Genomic DNA, 18,801 nt, shown 5'->3' with positions numbered 1-18,801 from the left:
ATTGGAGCAACTGAGATCCTCAAGACATGGTAAAAGTTTTTTCAAAGGTGGGGGGGAGAGGAGGGAATCAGGCTCAAGAAATTTCGCTAGTAAATGAATGATGGATTAAAAGCCATTGACAGCATACCCCTGCGCTTCTGAGGTTGGCAAAAATGCTTCTTGGGACCAGTATTGGCTCCTTATTAGTCAGGAGTCTGTGCCTACAAGGGGGAGAATCCCAAATTAAACCAGTTTCAGCAAAATAAGGATCTTTCTTGGCTCATGGCTGGAGCAGGTCCTAGTGGAGCTAAGGAAGAGCTATGGGGAGAATCTCATGCTGAAGAGGGGCATGGGGATTTAGCCCTGAGAATCTCCATCAGTCCCCAGAAAGCTCATCCGATAAAATGCAACTTTAGTAAAAACAGTCTAACAACTCTGCAAACACACCTTGGACCCACAACACTCATAAACACTCCCCTTATCATCATATTGCTACCCCCAGACCCATCCTATGTAGGAATCAGAGACCAGAACTGGGGCGTCCCCCATAGCAACAGTCTCAGGAGAGACTCTGACTGGTCAGCTTGCTCATGTGCCACTCACTGCTTTATAGAAAGTGATTATTCAGTTTTCTGTCTTGCCTTGACTTTAAGTCCGGGAGGATAAACTGGTGGACTCAACCTGGGTCTTCTGTGCACCCAGGCTTGACGGAGTGTGATTGAACTCACAAACCTAGCGAGGCCCTACACATGAGTCACCTGGGAGAGCTCATTAAAAATGCTGATGCCCAGGCCCTCCCTCCAGGGATTCAGATTCAGCTGCTCCGGAGGGGGGCCTGGGCATCCATGTTACTGTTAACCCCTCCACGGTGGTCTCCTGAAAGAATAAATCCCTCCCTTTCTCGAGGCCCTGGGTGGGGCTCCCGGGTGCTGGCCCTTCACGGGCTTTCTCAAGCTCCTGCTCTCTCTTCCTGCAGCCTCACCATCCTTGAGCTTTTCCAGCTCCTCGGGCAAGCCACACCTTGGTATGTGGAATACTCAGTGCTCCTTCTACCTGGACTCCTCGCCCTGCTCCCCACTCCCTCGCCCACCATCTTCCCCTGGCACACTCTCCCACCGGAAAAACTTCCTGCCCTGCGCCCCAGGCTGGGCTGGAGGCCCCTGGCGCCTGTGTTCTGTGTCTCCCCCGTTAGTCTGTTATGCTTTATTGAGAGTGATTGTTAAGTTATGTGTCTGGCCTTGATGTTAAGCCCAGGGCAGACTTGAATCATTGGAATGAATGGCACATTCCGTCAGTCATGCGTGGGGTTCGGTGTGCTCCGCTCTGCAGCTTATTAGCCGGGAATGGGGTGAGCACATAAGCTCACTCGGCCTCAGTTATCTGATCTGCAAAATGGGGATGATAAGAGAACCCACTCAGCTTGAAGTGTCTAGAAATGTACAGTACTTAGCCAGCCCCTGCATAAGGTAAGGGCACCTCGAAACATTAGCCATTATTACCATCATTCTCACTAAAAATGAATCCTTCAAGACACCTTGCAACACGGCCGCCTTTTTGGTAACACAGCCTTCTCCAGGCACTTAGTCACGAGTCACCTCTCCTTGACCCCTCACCTTCCTCTAATATCTGTTTCTCCCAATAGTTCAAAGACAGGGGCTGTCTTCTTTATTTCTTTATCCCCCAGGGCTTAGCAGGCAGCATCCTCGATAGAGATTTATTGACTGATGCCTCGGGCCCTGGATTTGGGAACCCCTGTTCATGCCCTGTGGCAGGGAAAGCTGTGGCCCCACCCACTCCTGACCCCGGGAGGGCTTCAGCCTTATGCATTATGCAGAAGCTGGCCTTTCAGATGCCCCCTACCCCTCCACCACACAACCCTAGCCCCTGAAGGTGAAGAGGGAGAGATGGGGGCGAGGGTTCCAAGGTGGGGCCTCCACAGCCAGGGCTGGGAGAAGGGAGCAAGAGCCAGGCAAGAGAGGTCTCTACCCCGAGGCCAGGCTGCCTCCCAGGGGAGACCAAGTGAGGGATCACACTCCACAATGGGAGCCGACTGTCTCAAGTCCACTGCGCTTTGAGTTAAGCAAGTTTCTATGGCGAGTGGAGTGCTAGTTCCAAAACCCAACATTTCAAGAATTTCTTACTCTGGCAAAGAGTTCGGGAGTTGTCAATAAGCTGGTTGTTTTGGCCGGTATAGACAGATTCCTCGAGGTCAGCACGACCCCATACTGCTGTATTGGGACTGGATTTGTCTTGAGAGTCCAAACTGTGTAAAGGCCAAATCTGCACTTTTGTGATGTCCAACTTCAGCCTCACATGTTCCTCCTTGTGAGAGAAAAAGCCCTTTGCATCCCTTTCCCAAATTATTTGCTTATGTCATAAGAATTGGATCTCCTTCCAAAATGGCGGTCTATCCCATAGCAGGAAGGCTGGGGAGCTCCCATGGCCTGGTGCCCCTCCCGAATTGTATTCACTTGCCATCTGGGGCTGACGATATTATCAGCCTGCCCCTTACAGATGAAGAAACTGAGGCATAGAGGCTTAAAGTCCTGCTGCCAATGATCCACTCTTGGGCAAGGACAGTGCTGGAAGGGCCCGCACTCGGGCCGTCTGAAGCCTGCCCGGCCTCTGCTGGGTCTTGGGCCATGTTCTCCGACCTGAAGATGCTGCTGCAATGGTGTTGGATGATTTACTGCTGGGGCTGTTGGGAATGCTAATGGACCCCTTCTCTCTCATTAGCCAGAAGCTTTAGGACTAACTTGTGCAAGGCGGAGTCCAGCACATGGTGTTCATTGGTGGACCTCAGAGGTGCATCTGTGCCATCTGGCTGTGTGCCTGCCTCAGTGTGCCAGGGCCGTCGTGTGATTCCGTAGAATAAAGTGTTGGGTCTGGCCCAAGGAGGGGCCGAGCTTGAGGAGAACGGCATTCGAGACCTGGATGTTGAGGTGGTGGCTTTCACTGGACAAATCTGTCACACTTTGCAAACCGGGGCTTCAAATTCCCGTTTGAGGGGAATGATAATTAGAGTCTGCTGGACTGAGGCCTAAATATTTGAGGAAAATACGGTGGCACCCCAACTGTGAAGGCGAGCAGTGCCACCGTGGCCTTTTGCCCTAAGGAAACAACAGCTTCCCTTTGCCCCGGGGCACAGCTGGCTGGGGCATCTTTCCCCCTTTGACTGATCTGTGGAAGTCAGAATCACAAGCATCAGTGCTTTGGGCTGTCTTCACAGACAGGGAGCTTTCTTCCTCTTGCCCATAGCCTGCTGCTCTGGAGCTGCACTCCCCTCCTGGCGCGCAGAGCCTTAACCCAGACGCGGCCCCGCAGCCTGTGTGGCCTTCAGCGAGTGAGGACTGTGATAGCACTTAAGAGAAACATCTCAATTGGATCAAAACTCAGAATTTTTTTCCAAAGCACCAGATGAGTAGGCTTGGAAGTGAGGTGAGGGGGGCCCAGGGAGGAATTAATTTGACTAAAGACACTTGCTCTGGCCTACTTGTGTTCCATTCAAAAGATGCTTTTCTGGGGAAGTTGCCAGTCTCTTAAATACCCCAACAGCGGCAGAAGAGCTGCGGGGCCCAGGGAACCTTGGGGAGGAGACCTTTTTCTCCTGGAAAAATAAGCGACCAACTTAAGGGAAGTCACCAACCTAATGTCCTCCCAAAAGCAGCCTTGGTGGCCTCGGGGCTGCCGGGCTCTGCGCACCGCGGGGACCACTGTACCCGCACCTCCCCCGAGGTGGCAGCTGTCCTCCAGCCACCTCCGTCAGGCTCGAAGGCCCCCAACTCAGAAGCGCAGCCAGGGCAAGTCCTCGGGAAGCGGCGAGGTGCTTGGAGGGGATGCTGGAGGCGGCCGAGGCCAGGCAGGGTGGGTGGCCCCGGGGCGACGGCGGGCGGGAGCCTCGAGGTGCGTTAGTAGCTGAGAGCCAGCGGGCCATCCCGGCCAACCCCGGCCAACTCAGAAGCGGATTTTTCAGCCTCCTGCACTGGGGACACATCTGAGTGAGAGAAATGAGCCAGGGGGTGTCGGTGGCGGCTTCAGGACGGCAGTCTAGTTGGAAAGGGGACCTGGGGTTTGTCTCGAAGCGCAGTTTCTACTTGGGTTGGATATTTATGGGGAAGACTGCGGGGGCGCGCTGCCGCCCTCGCCCCCTGCAGGGCTAGGCCGTCCGGGGGACTGCGCCTTTTCTGCGCGACAGTCGCGGGGGTCGCGGACCCGGGGCGCGCCCCCCGGCCCCCGGTTCCCCATGTCCCCGCAGCAAAGCGCGGCAGCCCGGCCGCCTCGATCCCCGCCCAGCTCCTCGTCCCTCCACCCGCCGCGGGCCGCGCTGAAACCCGAGCGCGAGGGGGCGGGCCGCGCGGCGGCGGGGGCGGCGGGGCCGCGCCGACATTGGCGGGGGCCGGAGTGATGGATGGCGAGGGAGGGGCGCGCGGGGAGGGGGGCGCGCCGGGCGCCCGCGGCCGAGGTGGACCGAGCCTCCCGGCTCGCTGCTCCCGCCGGCGGAGCGAGGCTGCCCTTTCTCCGCAGCGTGATTTATTCTTTTCTTTTCTTCTAAACTCTTCTTCCAGGGAGAGGCTAGTGGTAACAGGCCGAGCTGGATGGATGGGTATGGGGAGAGGGGCAGCACGTTCAGCCCTGGGATTCTGGCCGACCCTCGCCTTCCTTCTCTGCAGCTTCCCCGCAGGTAAGGCACTGCCCCTGGCCAGGGCACAGCTGGCCGGGCCGCCGCACCCGCTCCTCGCGCCTCGTCGCAGCACTGGGCCACATGTGTGCGAGCGAGTCGGGGCTGAAGTTCCCGGCTCCCCTCGGGCCCCCGCCTCCCATATCCACGGGTCTTTGTTTCTCGCGCGCCCCGGCGAGGGCGCGATGGATGCCCGGGGGGACCCCCGCCAGGGCTGCAAGGAAAAGGAGCCGCGCGGGGAGGTCACAGGGGCCGGCGGCGCCTCCCTCCTTCCGCGAAGGAGGGGGGGACCGGGAAGGCGCCCCTTAGGGGCCGGGGAGGAGAGAGAGAAGGGGGAGGCTTGGACACAGTGCGGGGGGCACTTTTTCCGGCTTCTCGCCCACCAGTCTGCAAACCTGCCGGGTACCCGGGGGTGGAGCCCCTGAGGTCCCACACCAGTCCCCGCCCGCCCCCTCCTCCGGGACCCGTCCCGCCCCACGCGCGCGCCCACGCGGGGATGCCCACGGACCCGGCTCCACCGAGCCCGTATTCCTGTTTGATAACATTTCGCGTCGCCCCCTGTTTGTTTTTATTGTGTCAGAAAGGGAGAGAATTTCAGAATTAAAGCTGAAAAAGCCCATCTGTTTCCAATGAATCCCCCATAGTTTTTCACAATGTTTTTGGCAGATCGCTGCTTTCAAATTCCTCCGAGCCCGGACCTCTTGTTTTTGTTGGGGGAAGGGAGACCAACTCCACAGAGAAGCGTTTGTTCCTTCCCAAACGCTCCAGTTTCTTTACTTTTTTTTTCCCCCCCTTTCAGGGGGAGGGGGAAGGCACGAAACTTAAATCCCCGGTCTGTTTTCTTTATAATGTTTCATAAAACTTTATGTCATTTTTGCCATATGCTACTCACAGCCTTGGAAACGTCAGTTAAGCCCATTATACCCATTTTCCTCTTGCTAAAAATACAAATAAACCCAGTGTCACAGACCAAATGGTCCCCGTCGCAAGGCGAGATCTTCCGGCCGGTGTCATTGCGTTGCGGGTTTCCAAGGTGTCTTTTTGCAAAGATGCGAGCTTGTCTCGCTCAGCAGCCGGACTCAGATCCGGTAGCCCCCGCGCACAACCTAGCTTTGCAAGAAAGGACTTGAGTTAGACCGAGATTGGGTTGTTTCGTTTTGCTGCTCAGCCAACTGGGTTTTAGGAACTGGCAGAACTGGGCAGTCTGGCCTCGGCCTGGCTGCAAGCTGGGGCTCCCGGCCGGCGGTATGCAGGCAGCGGTAAGGGGCGAGGCCTCAATTTACCTTCTCGCCCCTCCCCTGCTCTGGGACCTCTGGCGCGCCCCGTCTCACTCAGCAGCTGTGCGCCCCAAGGGCGTCCGGGAGATCCGGAACCTGCTCCCAGCCCCGCATTCCGTGGGGGAGGCCCCGGGCAAGGGCAAGATGGGGGGGCGCGGTGAGTGCCCCACGGAGCCCTCCGTCCCCGTCCTCCTCGCCCAGGATTATTAAAGCCTCTATAGTGGGTCAGGCAGCGGGGTGTCCTCCTCTTCTCTTAGAAGGCAGTTTCCCCAACGACAGAAGGGTCTAGGGGAAAGGCTGATTTGGTTCTCTCCCAAGAGCTAAAAACATCAAATAAAAAGTGAACCCCTTTCTTTAAAAAGAAATCCCCCTTTTGGGGAAACAGGAGTTTGCAATTTGTGTGCATCTTGGTTTGGTCTAGATAAAGATCCAGCCCGCTGGAAGTTTTATCAGATGGGTTGATAAATGGCTTTTGTCCCTTGGCTGCCATGGGGGATGTGATCTCAGCTCGAAGCTGAAATTGAGAAGGGGGGCTTAGAGGCCCTTAAAACGACACCTTCCCGCTCTTAAAGTGGCAGCACTTGCTAACTTCTTGGGCTGGAGAGAGAGGAAGGAAGGGCTGGCGAGGGACTCAGAGTTCGGAGGGAGCTGCAAGGGCTGCTGGTGGTGTTTTTGTTGCTTTTCAGGTCATTTCTCCATCTTAAAACTTTATCTTAAAGTATTCCCTATAGTGTGAGCGAAGCTGGTGGGTTATGTCATTCACAGCCTGAATTCCATCACTTTTGTTTCTAAGCAGCCCATTTCTTTTTGGCTTCGAAGCTGGTAACTAAAAGCTGCAGATAAAACAGATAGCTTGCTGCACTGTCATGCCCACCGGCTAATGTTGCTCCTAATTTGAGGCCTTGACAGCCGCATTTAGTGAAATTGCCCACCTTACTGAAAAGTGAGCCTCCAGTATCCCCAAACGAAATGCACGGGCGGCTCTGAGAACTTGTATGCCCAAGAAACCTGGGTCAAAAGATGGTTTCAGGAGTAAGGGAGGAAATGGGAAATTTCCACAACAAAGAGATGGACTGTCATCTTTGAGGTGTCGCCAGAGAGGCCGCTCTGGGGTAAAGTCAGAGAACCTGCAGGTCTGCAGGAGGGCAGGGTGGGCGATCGAGAGAAAAATGAAACGCTGGCCATTTTGAGGCAGGAGACACTTGGGCCCCCTGGGCAGCGGCCTCGCCCCCTGAAGACAGGTGGAATCTGGCTGGAGCAGCCCCGTGAAAGCATAGGTTTGTTCAGTGCTAGTCAGCTTGAACGGCTGCCAGGAGTAAACCCATAGGAGGACAAATTAAATTGGACATAGTTATGTGGAGAAAGATGCCTTAACCTCTTCTAGACTGAGAGGGCTTGTGTCTTTTGAGAGTGTTTACACGGACTCACTCACTGTGTCTGGTGCACCTACTGTGTTCCTGACTCTGACAGCATTTGGGGCCCTTGACTGAGCAAGGCCACATCTGCCTTCAGGCAGACCCCAGCCCCATGAAGGGACAAGGGCTCTGCGCTGTCCCATGAGCCGTCAGGGTGTCTGCTTGGACGATGCTGTGCCTACAGGGGATGGACAGAGTGGCCGTGTCTTGCTGGTGGGGGTCAGGGGAGGGGAGTGTTGAGGCCAAAAAGGGCTTCTTAGAAGAGTGTTCCACAAATAGCAGCCTTTTCAAAACACAATCAATAGATACTTTTTAAACTTTGAAACCGTTGTGACTTAATAAGACAGATTTCTAAGAGAACTCCATCAGAGGCATCCGTTTTAGACGCGTTGGCATGCTTCCCGTTAACTGCATATGGATGCTATACTCTAACACGGTGGTTCTCAAAGTGTGGTCCCCGGACCAGCAGCACCAGCCTCCCCTGGGAACTTGTTAGAAAGACAAGTTCTGGACCCATCCCAGACCGACTGAAGCAGATCCTCTGGGGTGGAACCCTGCAGTCTGTACTTGCACACAGCTTCCAGGGACTTCCGATGCACACACAAGTGTGAGGAGCGCTGTTCTAAGAATTATTGCCCTGCAGCCTTTCTTTTTCCCTTGTTTCTCTCCTTTTACTTTGAGTCCTTAGTGGAGACCCAGGCCCTCTGTGCGTGTGTGTCATTGTAGAGATGAGAGTATTTCTCCCAGAGCTACTGTTCAGAAACGTGCAAGCAAGTCAACCTGCTTACCACGTTGTTGCGCTCCCAGCAGGACTGTGTGTCCCAAGGGAGAGAATGAAATGATGTCAAGTTGCAAGAGCCAGATGGCAGCAGAGCCAGCTAGCAGGCCGGTGTGTGACACACCAAGGGGTCTGCAGGGCAGAGCCTTGGCTCCCCAGGAGGGCCGATGGATAATCTATGGGCAGTTGGCCCCTTAGGCCCCGAGGGTGGATTGGGGAGCAAGGAGAGCATCGCTGGTGTTCCTTCTGGATTAAGACGGAAAACCTCTCGGCAGGGTTGGAGAAATTGCTAGCATTCACCCAGAGCACAAAGGAGAACTGGGGAGAGGTGATCCATGGGCCCAGTTAGGGACACTCAGTGAGATGGGGAAGAGGGGGTCCTGGGACCCTGTGGAGGGAAGAGGATGCGACGGAGACCAGTTTACATCTTGGGGGGGGCATGTGGTTCCTGCTAAAAGTCCTCTCTGGTGAAATGTGCAAGGCCTTCGACAGAACTGGGCAGAGAACCCGACTTTATGTTTTGGCTAAGTGGTTAGGCGCCATGCTGTTTTCATGCTTGGCTAAATTCAACCTGCCTAAAATTGAAGGCCCTGTTTCTTCTAGGGCAACTCATCCTAGTTCACCCAGGACTTTCCTAATTTTGAAACAGAAAGCCCCACGTCTTGAGAAGCCCTCTCAGTCCTGGGCCCATCAGGATGGTTGCTCACCCTAGATTCTTCCCCTCCAGCTCACTGGACTAGTGCCTGGCCTGTGTCTGTTGGAGACCACACTGCCTGGAACCCTCAAGTCCTGGGGGTGAGGTGGACCTCTCCATTCAGTCCCGTCACCTGAGGCTGGGGGGGTCCTTCTTCCACCCTTTTCTGCCTCTTTCCATTATCACCTTGCTACAAGCAGCTGACCAGCTCTAGGACCTGCCTCCTGCCCACCCCTGACAGACACACACCAAGATGCCAAATGAATTGCTCTAAAATTCCCGTTCAGGAACTTGTGGCTCCTCGTGACTCTTTTGAGCATCAGGAACTTGTAGCTCCTTGTGACGCTTTTGAGCATCCAGAAGTCAGGGAGCATCCTCTGACTTCTGGCCCCACACTCCACCTGGGCCTCATTTCCATGGCTTCCAGCACATGCCCAGGCTCCAGGTGACACTTGGCTTCCCCGTACTCCACTATCACCCCACCTTACCCATGGGCAGCCCCTGGGCCTTGTTCGTGCCACTACCCGGTTTGGAATGGAATGCCTATCCATTTGATCGAGGCCCAAGTTCACTGCCATCTGTTGGGGTCCAGTGCAGACCCTCAACCAACAGCCATGCCATCTCTCCAATGCCCTGGATACCTGTCGCTTCGGCTGCTGACACCTGCACTTCCTCCTGGCCTCGTTGCTTCTTGAGTCTTGGGTTTTTGTCCTCTTCCAAACCAGCAGCTGTGTCTGTAAGAGTAGAAACCCCATTTGCTATTCCTTTATACCCTTCTCCTTGCTCCCCACCCCAAACACACCGGGACAGTCCTAGGAACTACAGGGCCCTAGGGGTTTTTTGCATTTCTGTTTGTTTTTTGCTCAATAAACAGAGACCGCAAGGTTTTTTTTCCCGAGATACCTCAATCTTTTTTCCAAAATAATTTTTTCTGGTTATAAAAACAGTACTCATTTTTAAATCTAAAGGCCAAAAAGGATAAATATGAAAATGAAAATAACCCAAATTCCAGCCTCCCATAGGCAACCATCACTAATTAACACTCATGAACAACCTTCAAGTTATAATACCTTTATATTGTTCTATCCAAAAGGACAATCATTTGAAGGAAAATAATAATTTTTAGTGCACTTCCATTTATTGGGTGGCTGCAGTGTACCAGGCACTCTGCCAAATGCTTTAAATATGTCACCTCATGAGATGTTCACACCTTCCCCATGAGCATCATCATTCCCACTGTACCGATGAGGAATCAGAGGGTCAGAGAGGTGGCCTGACATTACACAGCCAGTTAGCAGCAGAGCCAGGAGAAAAACCCCAAACTCTGCACTTTTCCATATACCAGATTCTGGATAAACACACTTATTAAATTTGCCATGTAGCATATTAGACTTTGTGCTGTGTAGCACATGAGGCTTTAAGGCAGGGAAAAAGTAAGAAACAGACTTTGGAGATATGTTTAGACAGCAGAATGAAGAGGGACCCCATTTTCCATGGATCTCGCGTTTTTGCCTCCTCCCAGGGGCCCTCTCTGCTCCCTGATCCATCCCTGGCTTAGCATCGCAAAGAAGAAGATGCCACCCAGCGACAGGTCAGGGAAAGCAAATTGGCAGGGCTGTCATTGTGCAAATTTTCCCAAGTCAGATTTATGTCTTCTGGGTTTTGCTTATTTATTCATTTCATGCACCATTTCACCCGAGCAGGCAGAATACCGAGACGCCTATTACAGAGATCCCTCTACACCCAGGGCCCTGCAGAAAGGAGCCCATTATTGCTCCCAACGCTGAGGAATGTCCCGTGAACACAGGCTCACACACATGTGCGCGCCCGCCGGGCATGTGCCCAGCTGGCGTGCCTTTGCCCTCCCGCTGCACGAGGAAGGTGGAGGAGAAGGGACTGCCGCGGATGGCAGTGAGGGAGAGAAGCCACTTCAAATGCATTTGGACCTGCAGCGGCCAAGCAGATGAGCCAGGGTTGCTGGAGGTAGAGCCAGGAGGGAAAATGATCGTTTCCAGAGCCATCCTGAGACTCAGGAAAAGGGGTTCGGCCTCACAGCTGGAGGAGCAAAATGCTCACGTGCGAGCTGCTTGCATATCTGAAAAGTGATGTCTCTGCCATGGATCACCCTCCTTGTGGAACCCAGGGCAGCTTCGTTCTCTGCCCTAGAACAGGATGGTATTGGCATGGATCCTGTGCTGGCCCTTGCCCACCGTGGGTCCATCTTACCCAGAGAGGCCCTCCGCCACCTGAATGACAGGCCTGCTGGTGGCCTTGGGCCTGAGGGTCAACACACGTGCTTCCGAACGTTCCACGTGGCCCCAGTGGGAGCTGGGGGAGGGTGTCCAGCTTGGAAAGCTGAGATGTGTCCTTTTCCTTGGCACTCAGCGTGGTTTCTTGCTGCAACTTGGCATGAGTGGAGGCTGGGGCAGAGTGGCCCTGGCTGGGTGTGACGGGGGCAGTGCCTCCTGCCTCAGCTCGGTGAGTGGGGCCACCTCTGCCCACACTTGGCAGTGAGTTAACCCCCAGCTCCCCAACCTACCCTCCGCCCCTCCTTCCTAAGTCGATTGAGATTCTCCGAGAAACTTCCTCTTGCCTTGCTCTTTCTCCTGTAGTCCAGTTCCTGGAGAAAGCCCCCGAGCAAAGTCCTCGTGCATTCGAGGGTGGGAGACACATTGGAGTCTCGGGCTCGGTCAGTTCCCTGGGACAGTCTTAGGCTAGACCGGGGGAAGAATGCCTTTTAGGAAAGGTGATTCTGGCTGCTCGTGGGTTAAGTAAGCTGGGGTCGCTGCACTGGATGAAAAATCCAGCCTGTCACCTGGGTGTGTTCCTTTCGGCATCTGATGCCAAACACCTGGATGTTTACATCGGGACAGTCAAGTGAAATTCCTACAGGAGTGACACAAACAGGCAGCCTCAGGCATCTCTCAAGCAAAGAGACTCCGGAATACGGCCCAAGCCAAAGTTTGCCAAATATTGGCACTAGATCCATTCGCTCTCGCCTCCTGGATTCAGTGCTAAGGGACAGGAGGGGGACAGTGGCCGGTTGCTCGTTCTGCTGATGCTGCAGCGTGGGTTTCACGCCGGGCGCGAGCAGGCTGACCCCCCTAGCTTGGTGCTCCCTTTCCCCCTCCTTCAGGACCTACACCCCAACATGTTGCTGAGAGGGGAGCCTCAGCGTCACTGCTGTCTAGGGCGGGCGGGCAGTGAGGACGAGGGACACAGAGGTCTCAGGCTGCAGTGCTGGCCTTTCCACTGAGGCTGTGCAGTGATTTCTCTTTTAAGCTGCTCTGCCTGCTATCCCAGCTGAAGCCGTCACCTCTGAAGTTACACCACTTCCTACGTAGTGTTCTGCTCATGCTGTGGACTTACTGAAAATTATCCGGGGCTCCCCACATTCAGCTGGATCTAATCTGAAATCCTGAGGCTGGAGAGTACATCAAGGTCCAGTCAGGAAAATAGAAACCACACGGGGTATTTCCACAGAGGGAACTCTCCTGTATGGATATTGTTAGATGGATGTGGGAGGACTGAAAGGCCCCGGGGGGACCACTGAGGTACACACAGTTGTAGGAAGTGGCTTTTACCCCTCTGGCTACAGGGACAAAGGGAAGAGCCCCCCGGGGGCCCAGGGTCTGTGGGGCTGCTGCCTGGCTGTTCTCAGTACTTCTGGGCTTCCAGTCTTCCCCCTCCATCTAGTGCCCCCTTGTGGTGGAATCCAGCAGGGAGCTGAGTGACAAGAGACACAGGGCTTGCAGAGTCCCAGCCCCACACAGAGCAGAGGAAAGCGGCTTGAAGCTGAGTGATATTTGCTTCATAATGGGCACAGGTGGCACTCAAGTCTTTGTGTCTGACTCAAACTCCTGGCTACGCTCTTATCAACCAGCATTTCACCTCCAGCCAGTCTCAGCCCTTCTGGAGGCCCCCTGTGCTTCTGGAGCTTTGCTGCCATCACCTGTCAAATCCCACTCTCCCTTCAAGACCTGGTTGAAATGCTTCTTCCCTGACACCCTCTCACACCTCGGTTCTTACATCTTTGTTGTGGGTTAGTGGGTTTGATGACACGTGTTTGCTCTGCATTCCAGAAGTTTGTCTGGCTGACTCTACCTGGGCACAGAAACTCACTGGGGCTTGTTCCAGGAACAGCATGGAGCACAGTCCCGAGCACGAGGTAGGGTCCAGAACTTTCAGCAAGTAGTGGATTCAGGCAGTTTCTACGCAGACCACAGAGTTGGACACAACCAACTTGACGGTGGGGCTTGTGTTCAGAATGAGCTGTACGCCTTTAAGGGAGGCAGGTTTTTCTCTGTCCCGGCTCACCCCACCCCTCCTACAGGGCCACTGAAACCTGATCTAATTCCTTTGCACGCCGGTAATTTATTGGTCTATTGGGCTTTTCTTGGTGGCAGATTGCATTGTCTTTATTCCTGGGTTCAGGCGGTGAAGCAGCTCACCACATTCCTAAGACTCCTTTCTCAGGGCAGACCCTGCACACCCCCTCAGAACCCCTCAGTAAGTTTTATTGGGCTTCTTTGTTATGCAAACAAGGCGGTAATAATCAGGCTATTATTCTGAAAGATTGGGCCTGATTAACAGTTCAAAGGAGGTCTCTGAAAGCAGCTAATGCTGCACTGGTGCATAAATATTTTCATCCCGCCTGGGTTGGTACAGCTGGTGCTCCTAGCTCCCTGCCCCCATCTTTCTGTTTCCAAGAGGCTCTGGGTTGCTATTTAAAGGAAAAGAATTGTCAGGCAAGCTGTGCAGCCGTGGCTCAGTCCACAAGGAGGACAGTCTGGAGCCCACCTCCCCCAAAAGTGAAATGTTACATACGTGGGGTGTGCACTTAGGTGGGGCCCCGGGGCGCAGAAGCTTTAAGTTTGGAGTGTGGGAGCCAGAGGATTCCAGGACAAAGATGCTCTCAGGGGACTCGTGAGCAGGAGGTGGCACCCGAGCTGGGGCATTGATGGATGACACACACAGTTCAGTGAGGCCCACAGAGAGGAGCGGCCGGGGGTGAAGCCAAAGAGGGTGACACAGGGAAGCCAAGGGGCTGTTTTCAATATTTGCAAGGTAGTTATATTTGAGCCTTTTCTGTGGCTCTAGAGAAGGACCGAGGCCCCATGGAGTCCCTAGGAGGCAGATGTGGGTTCACAGCTGGAGCCCTCCACAGCAGGAGGGGCTAGCCCAGCCCCTGCAGAGTTCCAGTGGCAGTGGAGGCCTGATGCTCACCCATCAGGGACGCTACAGGGAAATGTCCTGCCGTGGAGGCTGGAGGTGGAAACCATGACCTCTGGCGTCCCTCAGGCATGAGGTTCTGAAATTCCATGGTGCACCTTGTGGAGCCAACATGGAGTCTGGTCACAAAGTGATCCTGATAAAGCAGATTGCACAGAGAAACCAGGAGCTCTGGCCCTAATTGCACGAGTCAGGAGCACATGGGTCCAGTGATTGCCCAGGGTCCCAACCCTAGTACCGAGGCACCCCCCCCCAGCCCTGTAAGTCAGGGAGCCCACCCCAGCCTGTAGGCCTGCGCCCCACCCTTTGAGCCAAGTTCCCCGCTTCTGGAGGGAGTTCGGGGTTTCCTCTTGGTGAGTCCAGGCCGGCCACTGTCTGCAGCCTCTGGATTCTCTTCTCTTTGTCCCCTGGTAGCTAATCCTAAAAGTTCTAAGATTCAAGAGGTCTGGGTCAGAACGAAACGTGCATCGTGCGCTTCTGAGGAGGAGAAAGTTTTGCGCGGCCGGCGCATTTGCATTTTCCTGCATGTCCAAGGACTTGGGGTTAGCGGAGGCCCTGAGAGCTGCTCCTGCCTGAGGACACAGTGTCTGCGATGGAAATAGAAGCGCAGGAGAACTTCTTAACTACCAATCAGATTCCTTAATCCCCTGACTCTGCACCCATTGGCTGTCCTGGATCCATTGAGAGGTGGCCGACAGGCCAGAAGGGGCCACCTTGCCATCTGCAGGAATGGGGCAGCTGGCGGCCTTCCGTCACCCTGAAAGCACCAAGAGTGGCTTGCTCTGCAAAGCTGGTGTCCTCCCCCTGCTCGCACGAGTTGCAATAAGATCTGTTTCAGATGCTCAGACTTTCCTCTCCGTGCTTGCTTCCTTGGACGCTCACATCTGAACAGTCCAAAGTTTATGGCCTGGAATTCAGGTCCTGTGCTGTTTTAGAAAGATACGGCACATAAAAATCAAGCCCCTCTGGGGTCTCCTTGGCAGGTGACGCCACGGCCCAGAGCCTTTCCTTTTGATGCTGGGCCAGGTTACATTCAGGTCCCTGACCTGGGGATTCCTTCGGCCCGTGATTTACGGGAGTGGACACGGGGTGGCAGGATGACTCCGTGGGGGTCAGGGGCCCCTCAGCTCAACGCCCATGGGGATTGTCCAGCCCTGGCATTCCCTACGCCCTTCTCCGAGCCCCCCAGGAAATGATGGCTCCATGAACGTCCACTTTAGGCAGACAGGCCCAGGGGAGCTGCGTTACCACCCGGAGACACAGCAGAGGGAATGGGAGCCCTCAATTCTGGTCCCAGCTCTCATCGCGCTCAGTGCCTCACGAGCATTCCGCGGTCCTGATCCATAGCTTCTCCATCCCTGATGGGAGTGCTCTGGTTCCTCTGAAACACTTAGGAAGATGTGCAAGGCCCCAGGGTTTGGAGTGCTGAGGAAACCCAGGAGGTCAGGGATGGATCCGTTCACAGCACATTTGCTCCTGGTGGGCTCCACGCAGGCCTTTGTGCAGGAGGCTCAGGATCCAGTTGGCAGGTGGTCGCCACCCTGAGAGTGGAGGGGTCGCTATGGCTGTGCCTCAGGAGCTGGGCGTGGGAAACCGCACCATGCTTTTGGGGATTTGGGGCGCTGGATCATTCTCAGCCTGTGTCCCAAGAAGGTATGGCAAACACACTTTGAAAAGCATAGAAACAGCCCCAAAGCTTGGCTGGGTGGGCCAGGCTGGCTCCAGCCCCAGAGGTGTTTGCATCTCTAAAATGAAGATAAAAATTCCTGCTCCATGACTCAGAGGAGTTGTGAGGATCCAACATTCAAGCAATTTGTAATCCGCACAGGCCAAGGGGTGCCAGTCTTATTATCATTGTCATTATTTTTGTTTTGTGGGGTGAGGCCCGGCCCGTGTGCCCACCCCCTCTGCTCCCCAACTCCCGCTGCCCGATGCCCTCATGGGTACACAGCCCTTTCCCCAGTCAGCCCCCTCGAGGGCAGAACTGTTATCTCTGTCTTTGTGGCCCCTGGGCACTGCCTGGTGTGTGTAGAAGGACAAAAGGTCTGAGGAGGAGGAGGAGGAAGCAGCTGTGGGGGAGGCTGTGGTTTGCATTCACCTGTGTCAGAGCACCTGGGAGAAGAGGGCTGTTGAGCGCCTCCAGGCCTCGGTTTGCCTGTCTGTTGAATGGCACTGGCAGCTCCTGCAGAGGGGACTCGGGAGGGCCCAGGGAGGGGAGGAGAGAGAGGGGCAAGGATACAGTTCTGGAGGCTGAAAGTGTGAGAGCAGGGTGCCAGCATGGCGGGTATCTGGGGGGACCTCCCTTCCTGGCCTGCACCTGCCTTCTTGCTGTGTCCTCACGTGGCGGAGAGAGCTCTGCTGTCTCTTCTCACAGGGACATTAATACCATCGTGGGGGACCCGCCTCATGACCTCATCTAAACCTAATTACCTCCCAACGCCCCCCCCACACACACACCAATGCCATCACCTGGTGGGTTACAGCTTCACCATGTAAATTTTGGAGGGATACACTCAGTCCCTAGGACCCCCCCCCCCCGCAGTGAAAGTTAGGTGGTGAGTGAGGCAGAGGGGCGAAGCCACCCCAGGTGCAATGGGAAGTGTGGCCCCCAGACAGTCATGGTCCTGGACAGAGCCAGGTAGGCTGTGGGGGTGAGCCCGTGCACGTGGGTGGTCAGCGAGCGGATTAAGGGGGCTGCCCAGAGTCTGCTGATCAGAATCCAGGTGGAAAGGCCGGCCCGGGCACCAGCAGGGACCCCCCCCCCCCGGGGAGGCAGCGGAGGGCTGGCTTCCATCCAATGCCCTTCCCATCCCCCATCTGGGACTTCTACCCTCTGACCTCACAGGGGGTTGGATTTGCCCCTCTCTGAGACATTTGTCAGGGACCCTGTTTATGGAATGTCCCCTGCATCCCAGGCATGCCATGTCCATCTCCCCATTTCATCCTCGGCAGCCCTCTACTTCACAGACAAGGAAACTGAGGCAGAGTCAAGTTCCCACAACTACTAATAGGGGACAGAGCAGGAGTTTGAGCCGGACACCATCCCTCCACTGCCCATTCTGCCCATCACCCTACATGGCCAGTGTCCTGGGTGATAGCATCGAGAACGTTCTCCAGACGGCTGAGCAATGGCATCGGCAAGACCTCAAGGGAGCAGGGGCCGGAGGAGCTCACTCCTGCGTGGAGCTGCCCAGGAGTGGAGGCCCTGCCTGGCTCCTGAGTGCACAGGCAGATGGAGAGCGATCTCTGTGGCCACCTGGGGGTGGTGGGAGGAGCCGCCAGGCCCCCTCTGGGGTTGTCTTGTTCCTGCCAGGGCTGGAGTGGGCAGTGGGTGCAAGTGAAGGAACCGCGCTGAGTGTTGAGGAGAGAGCTGAGAGCCCTCGTCTCCAAGGGCTGAGGGCCCGGGCTGTGCTGGGTGGGCTGCTGTGTCCCTGCGGGCTGCACTCCTTGGGAAAGCCGTCTCCCTCACAGCCCCCGCCTGCCCAGAGGAGATGCCCCGCTCACCCCCTCCAGCCTGTCCTGGCTCCACCGGGCTCTCCCTTGGCCCCTTTGTGACTGTGGAAAAGGAAATGACCCAACTCTAAAGCAGTGTGGCCCATGGACCAGCCGCAGGGGCTCCCCAGGGAGCCTGGCAGGGACGCACACGCTGAGGCCCAGTGAGACCACTGAGTCAGAGCCCAGGCGGTGGGCGTGCAGTGACACTGGAGGAACCTGCTCTGAACAGGTATTAAGAGCCACGTCTGTGATTAGAGATCCCTCTTGTGACCCCAGAGTATGTGAGGGACCCTCTTTCAGGGTGCCTCAGTGGGATTTCGGTCCTGAGTGCCAGACACACCGGAGAGCCCCATGGCTGGGATGCTGCGCTGAGCCCAGCTTTCAGGCTGTGAGGAGAGCAGAGCCCTATCACCACGTGCCCCTGAAGTTCAGGAACCTGGGGAGTCGCCCACTGCGGGGACAGAGCCACAAACCGGGTCAGGAGTGGGCCACCCCACATGTCCCCCACTGTGTGCAGGCTGGTCCTGCCCTATGCGCCATCCCCAACCCCAGCTTTTGAGTCCCTGCGCGTTCCACGGGCCACACGCCGAGAAACGGCCCCTTGGAACTAGTCTGCTGGAGGCGAAGCCACAGACAGTGTGTGGGTTCAGGCCTCCTGGCTGGTGGGGGCTCTCGGCCTCACAGGAGGGGTCCTCGGCGGGGGGGGAGACTGAGGTCCCCCCAGGTGGAGTGGGCCCTTGAACCAGGCAGTGGCTGGTGCAGGGAACTGTGAGCACTAAGATTGTCTGATGCCGTGGTGCTGCAGGAGCATGTGCTCTCGGGTCTGATGGGCTGGACTCAAATCCTGCCTCGGCTTCTTCCTCGCTGAGCCTGGCTTTGCTCCTTGCGAGGCAGGAATGGCAGCAGTGCCAGTCCCTGGGGCCGAGAGAGGCCTGCAGGGCCCCTAGCACCGAGCCTGGGACAGGGTGAGTTGGCTGTGACTTCAGTCTCTGCCATCTCTGGTGGGGAGCGCAGGCCAGCGCAGCTCCTGCTTGTGTTGCAGCATCTGCTGGTAAACGGACAGGCGGTGTCGTTCTCTCCTTTGGGCATGAGGGCCAGAGGGCGACCCAAGCCTGGACGTGGGCAGGGGTCCCTGGGCCGGTGGGCTGGTGGGTGGTGGGCAGGGCCCAGGTGGCCACAACTCAGCACCAGGCCTGTGTCCCTTTTGGACGGTTTTCTCGGTTTCTACCTGATTCTGAGAAGGCAGATGGCAG

The 18,801-nt window shown here is 55.9% G+C and overlaps 1 protein-coding gene and 1 long non-coding RNA gene across 3 annotated transcripts in view; one reads left to right on the top strand and one right to left on the bottom strand.

Moving 5' to 3' along the window:
- RGMA (repulsive guidance molecule BMP co-receptor a) overlaps window positions 1-18,801 on the top strand; it is a 43,114-nt gene that overhangs the window by 11,972 nt on the left and 12,341 nt on the right. The window contains exon 2 of one of the 2 annotated variants that reach the window (XM_070618866.1): window positions 4,545-4,660. The exons of the other annotated variant lie outside the window; for it this stretch is intronic. Within the exon in view, the coding sequence (XP_070474967.1) occupies window positions 4,545-4,660 (116 nt within the window). The remainder of the gene's footprint in view (window positions 1-4,544; window positions 4,661-18,801) is intronic. 2 annotated transcript variants of the gene reach the window in all.
- On the bottom strand, window positions 13,870-14,461 carry LOC139083310 (uncharacterized). The gene is made up of 2 exons (XR_011539930.1): window positions 14,357-14,461; window positions 13,870-14,151 (listed from the first exon to the last, which is right to left on the bottom strand). It is a non-coding gene; the product is annotated as an uncharacterized lncRNA (long non-coding RNA).

The sequence above is a fragment of the Equus przewalskii genome, chromosome 1 (assembly GCF_037783145.1).
Source record: "Equus przewalskii isolate Varuska chromosome 1, EquPr2, whole genome shotgun sequence".
NCBI lineage: Eukaryota > Metazoa > Chordata > Mammalia > Perissodactyla > Equidae > Equus > Equus przewalskii.
This window is presented reverse-complemented; position numbering and strand designations above follow the sequence as displayed.